This window comes from Somniosus microcephalus, chromosome 19 (assembly GCF_052327205.1).
Source record: "Somniosus microcephalus isolate GS21.2 chromosome 19, FLI_Smic_1.0, whole genome shotgun sequence".
NCBI lineage: Eukaryota > Metazoa > Chordata > Chondrichthyes > Squaliformes > Somniosidae > Somniosus > Somniosus microcephalus.
In genome coordinates, this window is record NC_141005.1 from 64,647,123 (window position 1) to 64,656,940 (window position 9,818).

At 44.0% G+C, this 9,818-nt stretch overlaps 1 protein-coding gene across 1 annotated transcript; it reads right to left on the reverse strand.

Moving 5' to 3' along the window:
* Positions 1–1,055: 1,055 nt before the first annotated feature.
* On the reverse strand, positions 1,056–9,767 carry sirt4 (sirtuin 4). The gene is made up of 3 exons (XM_085961926.1): positions 9,672–9,767; positions 6,107–6,901; positions 1,056–4,287 (listed from the first exon to the last, which is right to left on the reverse strand). Exons 2-3 carry the CDS (start codon positions 6,899–6,901, stop codon positions 4,135–4,137), a joined length of 948 nt encoding a protein of 315 aa, XP_085818052.1. The 5' UTR covers positions 9,672–9,767; the 3' UTR covers positions 1,056–4,134.
* Between the last annotated feature and the right edge of the window lie 51 nt (positions 9,768–9,818).

A 9,818-nucleotide genomic window follows, 5' to 3' on the forward strand; every position in this document is an offset into this window, starting at 1 on the left:
ATGTTAGGCTAACTGGTCTATAGTTTCCAGCCTTTTGTCTGCCTCCCTTTTTAAATAAGGGCGTTACATTAGCAGTTTTCCAATCTGCTGGGACCTTTCCTGAATCCAGGGAGTTTTGGAAAATTACCACCAATGTATCCACAATCCCTATCGCTACTTCTCTCAAGACCCTAGGATGTAAGCCATCAGGTCCAGGGGATTTATCCGCCTTTAGTCCCATTATCTTACCGAGTACCACCTCCTTAGTGATTTTAATCGTGTTTAGCTCCTCCCCCCCATAGCCCCCTGTTTGTCCAGTGTTAGGATATTTTTAGTGTCCTCTACTGTAAAGACTAATACAAAATATTTGTTCAGCGTTTTTGCCATCTCCATGTTCCCCACCACTAATTTCCTGGTCTCGTCCTCTAAGGGACCAACATTCACTTTAGCCACCCTTTTTCTTTTTATACAGGTAGACTATCCTTTATCCGAAAACCTCGGGACCAGCCGAGTTTCGGATAAAGGAGAATTTCGGATTTCGGAAGGTGGGTCGGCAGGGGTCCGCGGGGGGGGGTCGGCGGGGGGTCGTGCGCACGACTTACGCTGACGCTCAGCGTACGTCAGTCGGGGTCGGCGGGGGTCGGGGCCGGCGGGGTCCGCGGGGGGGTCGGCGGTTGTCGGGGCCGGCGGGGTCCGCGGGGGGGTCGGCGGTTGTCGGGGCCGGCGGGGTCCGCGGGGGGGTCGGCGGTTGTCGGGGCCGGCGGGGTCCGCGGGGGGGTCGGCGGTTGGCGGGGCCGGCGGGGTCCGCGGGGGGGTCGGCGGTTGTCGGGGCCGGCGGGGTCCGCGGGGGGGGGGGGTCGGCGGTTGTCGGGGTCCGCGGGGGGGTCGGGGCCGGCGGGGTCCGCGGGGGGGTCGGCGGTTGTCGGGGCCGGCGGGGTCCGCGGGGGGGTCGGCGGTTGTCGGGGCCGGCGGGGTCCGCGGGGGGGGGGGGGGTGGTCGGCGGGGGGGGGGGGGTGGTCGGCGGGGGGTCGTGCGCACGACTTACCCTTTATCCGAACTTCCGAAACCGGAACCCTCTAAAAACCGAAGGTTTTTTCGTTCGTACGCACGACTTACGCTGAACGAAAAAACCTTCGGTTTTTAGAGGGTTTCGGTTTTCGGAAGTCCGGATAAAGGGTAGTCTACCTGTATAACTGTAGAAACTCTTGCTATCTATTTTTATATTTTTTGCTAGTTTACTTTCATAATCTATCTTCCCTTTCTTAATTAATCTTTTAGTTATTCTTTGCTGGCTTTTAAATGCTTCCCAATCTTCTATCCTCCCACTAGATTTGGCTACTTTATATGCCCTTGTTTTCAGTCGGATAATATCCTTTATTACTTTACTTAGCAACGGATGGCTGTCTTCTTTTACGCCCCTTTTTCCTCACTGGAAAAAAATTTTCTTGAAAGTTGTGAAATATCTTCTTGAATGTACATCACTGCTCATGTACCGTCTTACACTTTAATCTATTTTTCCAGTCCACTTTAGTCAACTCTGCTCTCATACCTTCATAGTCTCCTTTATTTAAGCTTATTAGTACGCTGGTTTGAGATCCAACTCTCTCACCCTCCAACTGAATTTGGAATTCAACCATGTTATGGTCACTCATTCCAAGGGGATCCTTTACTAGGACATTTTTTATTAATCCTGTCTCATTACACAGGACCAGATCTAAGATTGCCTGCCCCCTGGTTGGTTCAGTTACATACTGCTCAAGGAACCCATCCCTAATGCACTCTATGAACTCTTCCTCAAGGCTGCCCTGCCCAATTTGATTTGTCCAGTCAATATGAAAGTGAATATACTGAATATACGTTATACTAATGGGAAAAATTACATCAAATTAAAGCCATTTGAATGTGCTACATACCTGCAATCTGATCCCCAAAACACCACTAAAAACCCCAGAAGAGTTTGCCTTTTTCAGTCACCATAAATTGGTGGCCTTGACTATGATCACAGCTCATGGACTTGAGTACAAAATTAACAAGTCTCAAGTGAGACTGCAGATGGGAAGATTTTCTTTCCCTGGATACCATTACTTAAAGGGAGTAGAGTCCCAGGAAAAGTTGCTAATGTGTTAACTCCTTTAAGAAGTAAATTGATTAATATCTGACTATGAGCAGCATTGAAGATTATAACCACAGTTGATCAAACACTTCTCGGAACATTAACAGTCCTGTCTCATGTTGGGGGAGATTGTAGAACTGGTATTTGTGAAATGTAACTGGTGATGGTTGAACAAGCCATTGGTGCTGGATTTCCTTTAGGGACCAGTAAGAAATGTAAAAGAGTTTTATCTTTGAAAAAGTGCTTATGATTATTGAACTCATGTAGTTAAGTAAGTTGGAGATCATGCACGGCAATGTGAATCGTATGTGATCTGTTGAAAGAATAGAATTATCCCATATACGTGAAAGATCTACCTCTAGTGGAATATGAATAGTTTTATCAAATTAAAATTTATGGGCCACATATATTCTCCTCCCATATATTTAATGGGAATTTCCCAACAACTTGGTAGTGATTGCACTCCATTTCTCAGGAAAGCATTCTGGATCTTTATAAACACCAGATACATCTTGGGTGTATGGAAAATATACCAGCGAGTGAGAATTTGGGGATAAAAATCCCATGGGCTACTAACACCACAACTGATATGTTTTCTGTCCACCTTCAACTACCGCCCTTCCACGTGTTCCTTGCACATAAAAGGTTTTTTTTTTTAAATACTTCCATGGCACTGCTAATGGCTAGTCTGAGAGCTGCAGGCCATTTGTGACGTTCAGGATGGGGTGTTTAACGTGGCCTGTCTCTGTAAGGCTGTTGCTCAGGTAAGGAAGCACATTCCACCTAGTGGCCATTGTGTGCACTGACTTCATTCTGCTGCATTTTAACTTGATAAAACTACTTGTATTCCACTAGAGGTAGATCTTTCATGTATATGGGATAATTCAGCACCTCATACTGTTCTGCTTTAAACTGCCATGGTTATTAGACCAACAGACAGAAAGAAATACTTATATTTCATCCTTGATTACAAGAACCCATTTGCATGCTGAGTTAAAAACAGGTGAATATTAAACCAGGTGAGCTTCCAGGTGACTTTGCTGTTAAGTACATAAAGTCTAGAGAGAGAGAAAAGACTATTTGGCTTATTAAATTCACTCTGTCCAGAGTCTTATGTATGATTATGCAGGTTGGGCCTAGGCATTGGAATTTAGAAGAATGAGAGGTGATCTTATCGAAACATATAAGATACTGAGGGGGCTCGACAAGGTAGATGCTGAGAGGATGTTTCCCCTTGTGGAGAAATCTAGAACTCGGGGGCATAGTTTCAGAATAAGGGGTCGCCCTTTTAGAACTGAGATGAGGAGGAATTTCTTCTCTGAGGGTCGTAAATCTGTGGAATTCTCTGCCGCAGAGAGCTGTGGAGGCTGGGTCATTAAATACATTTAAAGTGGAGAAAGACAAATTTTTGCAAGATAAGGGAGTGAAGGGTTATGGGGAGTGGGCGGGGAAGTGGCTTTGAGCCCTAGATCCACCATGATCTTACTGAATGGCGGAGCAGGTGCGAGGGGCCAAGTGGCCTAATCCTGCTCCTATTTCTTATGTTCTTATTATTAAACCATGGAATCCTCCATTCACCCTTCCCCCCATACCTTTTGTTTCCCTATTTTAAGGAACATCCCTATCTCCTTTTCAAGCAGTGATGTTAATGTCTCTATAATCTTTAATCAACCCCCTTTTAACAGATAGTAATCCAACTTTTAAAAAGTGTCAATTCATCCCAACTACAGGGTACCTTATCTGGGAGTCTGTTCCGAATGTCCACTATTCACATGTTAAATCAATGCCCAACGAAACAGTAACTCGTGGAGAAACATACCAATAGTGGTGAGGGGAGTACCTACCACGTTAATCATTATACTTATAACAATATAAATGACTATTGTTAGAGAACTGTGTGCCACTAAGTCCCTGAAAGAAGAGCAAAGACTCCTATACTTTGCTTTCCTACTGATACACAGATAATCTGTTCTTCACAATAAAACCACAATTTTTTAATATTACCAGTATCGGAGAGTTTTCCAGTCTGCAGCATTACAATCTCAAAGGGGAAGAATACACGACAGCACCTCTCCACATTGAGCATTAATTTTCAGAGTGGCCAGTGAATCTGCTCTGGTTACCCCAATGTTGAGTAGTGCAGTTGGTAACTTCTTCTCATATGCTGCAATGATGAACCTATATCCAGAATACACCTATTTATGGAGAACAAAAAGAATCAGCAATGTTCATTTATAAGCCACCCAGGCATGTATGATGCATAAGAGTAGATTTGAACTCAACCCAAAGGCAGGAGTTGAAGACTATTCCTACACATGATATAAGTAGACCCCTGAGGTTGTGGGTTCAAGTCCCACTCCAGGGACTTGAGCACAAAATCTAGGCTAATACTCCAATGCAGTACTGAGGGAGTGCTGCACTGTCGGAGGTGCCGTCTTTTGGATGAGATGTTAAGCCGAGGACCTGTCTGCCCTCTCGGGTAGGCATACAACAGTGTCTACATTTCAACTGGTTGTAAAGTGCTTTGTGACTATCTGAGGTCATGAAAGGCGCTATATAAATGCAAGTCTCTTTTTTTTAAAAGGATCCCATGCCACTATTTCGAAAACGAGCAGGGGAGATCTCTGTGGTGTCCTGGCCAATACTTATCCCTCAACCAACACCTAAAGAAAAACTAGCTGGTCATTATCACATTGCTGTTTGTGGGACCTTGCTGTGTGCACATTGGCTGCCGCGTTTCCTACATTACAACAGTGACTATACTTTAAAAGTACTTCATGTCTTTAAAAAAGCTTTGGGATGTCCTTGGGTCATGAATATACTTTTTATTTTTGACCCAGTTACCTCAGAGAATGAGTTTGCAATTTCTGAAACGTTCACAAAAACATGACTTGTGATGTCCCAGCTTATATGGGAAATAAAATGCCAAAATTAATTTACAACTTCTAGAACAAGCATATCTCCTAGACCCATTATTACAGACTGATATAGCACAGAAGGAAGCCATTCGACCACTATTAAAGAGCTATCCAATTAGTTTAGTTTTAGTTTCATTCAATAGTCCTGCAACTAAAACCACACTGTCTACGTTATAAAGCGAACAGCCAGCAGCTCACTAGAGCCTGTGGATTACAGAACGACTAGAATAAGAAAATATAAAAGTGGGAAATCTAAATTTATATCCTTAGTAACTACTGTAATCTGTATGAATTGAATCTTGAACCAGCGTAAAAGACCTTGGAAAACACAAACGTAAGTGACTTTGGGTGTAACTCGCTTAGATTTAAAATTTCCGATCTTTTGCGCTGGTTCGGCCGATCCACCCGGATTGCACTGATATAATTAGCGGAAACTCAACCCCAAAAGTTTAAGTACATGTTCCCATCAATCTGCATATATCTCAATAAGAACATATAGGAGCAGGAGTAGGCCCTTTGAGCCTGCTCCGCCATTCAATAAGATCATGTCTGATCTTCTACCCCAACTCCACTTTCCCACACCATCCCTTGCGTCCCTTAGTATCCAAAAATCTATCGATCTCAACCTTGAATATACGCAATGACTGAGCCTCCACAGCCCTCTGGGGTAGAGAATTCCAAAGATTCACAAACCTCTGAGTGAAGAAAATTCTCCTCATCTCAGTCCTAAATGCCGATCCCTTATTCTGAGTCTGACCTCTAGTTCTAGACTCCCCAGCCAGGGGAAACATCCTCCCAGCATTTACCCTGTCAAGCCCCTTAAGAATTTTGTATGTTTCAATGAGATCACCTCTCATTCTGCTAAACTCTCAAGTTGTTCATACTAACAGATTATGGTATTCTGATTTAGGATTTATTCACCATTGAGGCAGCTCTTTACAAACCTCCAGGCCCATGAAATTCAAACAGGACAAATCAAGAAATATAAACACAAATACGACTGAGCTACCTTGGTTTCCAGGCTGGACTGTCAGGGCTAAGGGGCCACAGGTTGGACATCCCCACCATAAAGTCTTTAGTGATCGCAGCCACTCACCTGCAGAGAAGAGCCTGCCACCAGAACTGCATCCGACTCAGCCACACGCTCATAGACAAAATTCACTTTCTCTTTGTGCACCGTATCTCCAAAAAAGGTGACATCGGGTTTCAGGATACCACCACAACTCTCACATGAGGGAACGTTAAAATTCTTAACTTGTTCATTAGTCAGGAAGAAGTCTCCATCTGGAGCTATTCCGTGTGCTTCTTCAGTCCAGCCAGGATTCAGAGCTGCAAATTTTTCTTGAAGGTGAGTCCTAGGCGTTATGTCTCCACAGCCAAGACAGATCACCCTGTGAGTACAGCCGTGAAGCTCCGTCAGGCGCTGGCTTCCTGCCTTTGTGTGCAAAGCATCCACATTCTGAGTCACCAGCCAGTGCAGCTTCCCCAGGTTCTCCCATTTACTCAAAACATTGTGCGCCATGTTTGGCTGGCAAGAACAAAACTGCAGCCAGCCAACATAATTCCGTGCCCAGTACCTCTGCCTGCCCGTGGCACTGCGGACGAACTCAGAATGCTGAATGGGACGCCTAGCTGTCCGAGTGTAGAGCCCCACACCCTCAGAGCGATAATCGGGAATACCAGACTCTGTCGACACCCCTGCTCCGGTCAGCACAAACAGCTTCTTGGACCGAAACACAAACTCCTGAAGTTCCTCCAACTCAATAGAGTCCAAAGGAGGGCTAGGAGGAACAAACGCCAAATTGGAAGCAGCGACTGAACTGTAGTTCTTGCAGCTTTGCTTCATAAACAGGCATTTCTCAGCAACTGTAAATACAGACAGCAACCGCATCTAGGAATAAACATAATGCGGAGTCAGGGGACAAGTAGCTGAATGGATAGCTAGCTGGCTTCAAGACAGAAAGCAGAGAGTAGCGGTAAAGGGTAGCTCGTCAGAGTGACAGAAGGTGGGTAGTGGTGTTTCACAAGAATCAGTGCTGGGACCACTGTTGTTCACAATTTATATTAACGATTTAAACTTTGGAATCAAAAACACAATTTCTAAATTTGCAGTTGGAAGGGGGGGTAGGAGGACTGCAACAAATTACAAGAAGACATTTTTAATAAACCTGAAGAATGGGCATATAATTGGCAAATAAAATAAAATGTGAGGTATTACATTTTGGTAAGAAAAAAAATGAGGTCACATATTACTTGGAAAATACAAATCTAAGTGGGGTAGAAGAGCAAAGGGATCTCGGATTTCAAATACACAAATCACTGAAAGTAGCGACACAGGTTAACAAGGCCATAAAAAAGCAAACCAAGCACTAGGGTTTATTTCTAGAGGGATTGAATTGAAAAGTACAGAAGTTATGCTAAACTTGTATCGCACCTTGGTTAGACTGCGTACAATTCAGGTCGCCATATTTTAAAAAGGATATAGAGGCACTGGAGAGGGTGCAAAAAAGATTTACAAAGATGATACCAGAAATGCAAGGGTATACCTATCAGCAGAGAATGAACAGGCTGGGTCTCTTTTCTCTTGAAAAGAGAAGGCTGAGGGGTGACCTAATAGAGGTCTTTAAAATGGTGAAAGGTTTTGATAGAGTAGATACAGAGAGAATGTTTCCACTTGTGGGGAAGAGCATAACTAGAGGCCATCAATATAAGATAGTCACCAAGAAATCAAATAGGGAATTCAGAAGGAACTTCTTTACCCAAAGAGTGATGAGAATGTGGAACTCGCTACCACAAAGCGTGGTTGAAGCGAATAGTTTAGATGCATTTAAGATCTGGGAGGGTGAAGATTAGTTTATACAATATGCATACATAATGAAAAAGTAATTTTTGGTAAATACAGCACCAGTGTGATTATAGAGCCCTGCATGCTAGGAAATTAAAGGAACTGATAGGGTAGAGAGAAACTACTTCCGCTGGTTGGGGATCTAGGACGAGGGGCATTGTCTAAAAATTAGAGCCGGGCCTTTCAGGAATGAAGTTAGGAAACACTTCTACACGCAAAGGGTGGTAGAAGTTTGGAACTTTCTTCCACAAATGACAGTTGATGCTAGATCAATTGTTCATTTTAAATCTGAGATTGATAGATTTTGTTAACCAAGGGTATTAAGGGATATGGGGCAAAGGCAGGTATATGAAGTTAGGTCAGAGATCAGTCATTTTCAATTCATGGGGCACTGGCACCAGTACTAGGGAAAGAGGGAGCTGTTCTATTGGGACGGGCTCTACTTAAACCGGGCTGGAATCAGTGTCCTAGTGAATTGAATAACTAGGGCTATAGATAGTGCTTTAAAATAAAAAGGGTGGATGGGGGTAGGGGTGGGGGGTTAGGGGTCAGGTGAGGGGAAATTTAGAAATCTAAAGAGAAAAGTCAAGGCAATAGAGCAGTGTAGCGATTTACATAAAGACAAGCAGAGTGTAACAGGAAGGGGGAGAGTTTAACAGTAATCGTGCATCAGCGAATGAGGTGAAAGCAGGGAATAATGGTAAAAAGTTCAAATTAAATGGGCTTTATCTGAATGCACGAGGCATTCGTAACAAGATAGACAAATTATTGACCTGGTTAGGAAATTGGCTGAGCGGCAGCAGACAGGCAGTAGGGATAATGGATAGGTACTCAAATTGGTAAATTGGCACCCCGCAGGGATCTATGTTGGGGCCTCAACTATTCACAGTATTTATTAACGACTTAAGATGATGGCATAGTCATATATCCAAATTTGCCGATGACACAAAGATAGGCGGCATTGTAGGCAGTGTAGGTGAAAGCATAAAATTACCAAAGGGATATTGATAGATTAAGTGAATAGGCAAAAGAGTGGTAAATGGATTTCAATGTAGGCAAATGTGAGGTCATCCACTTTGTACCTAAAAAGGATAGAACAGGGTACTTTCTAAATGGTGAAAAGCTAAACAGAGTGGAGGTCCAAAGAGACTTGGGGGTCATAAATCATTAAAATGTCATGAACAGGTACAGAAAATAATCAAAAAGGCTAATGGAATACTGACCTTTATATCTAGAGTACTAGAATACAAGGGGGTAGAAGTTATGCTGCAGCTATACCCTGTTTAGATCACACATGGAGTACTGTGAACAGTTCTGGGCATCACACCTTAGGAAGGATATATTGACCTTGGAGAGAGTGCAGTGTAAGTTTACCAGAATGATACCAAGGATTATGTTACGCGAGATTACACAAATTAGGGTTGTATTCCCTAGAATTTAGAAGGTTAATGGTGGATTAGCCATTATCTTATTGAATGGCGGAGCAGGCTCGGGGGCCACATGGCCTACTCCTGCTCCTAATTCTTATGTAATGTCACTGAATGGCGGAACAGGCTCCAGGGGCTAGATACGGGATTAGGACTGACTTTACTTCCAAAATCGCTCTTTCTGTTTGCTGTAGTAACAGCTTCAAGAAAGAAGTGCATTTATGCTTTTTCATGACCTCAGGACGTCCAAAAGCGCTTTACAGCTAATGATGACGTACTGTTGTAATGTGATCAAGGTCAGATTAGCTGACGGTAACTCTCCAGACTGCCCGAGACTCCGAAGGGAAACCGCAGGCTGGCAAAGATCCCCACCCTTGTCTGCAACTCACCTTCGCGAGTCAAGTTTTCCACCTGACAGCAGGCCGGCGCTACCATGAAAACACTACAAGTCCCACCATGCACCGCAGCACCGTGAGCGGCTGTGGAGTGCTGCCATTGGTCAAATTGCTTGGAGCACGTGATCCGATAAAGCGCAC

Bases quoted from the DNA above. Each gene is read 5' to 3' on its own strand.
- sirt4 (XM_085961926.1), bottom strand. From the start codon at position 6,901: ATGCGGTTGCTGTCTGTATTTACAGTTGCTGAGAAATGCCTGTTTATG. The intron at 4,288-6,106 runs GTGAGTGGCTGC...CTCCATAAATAG, and splicing joins TGGCAGGCTCTTCTCTGCAG to GTGTATTCTGGATATAGGTT.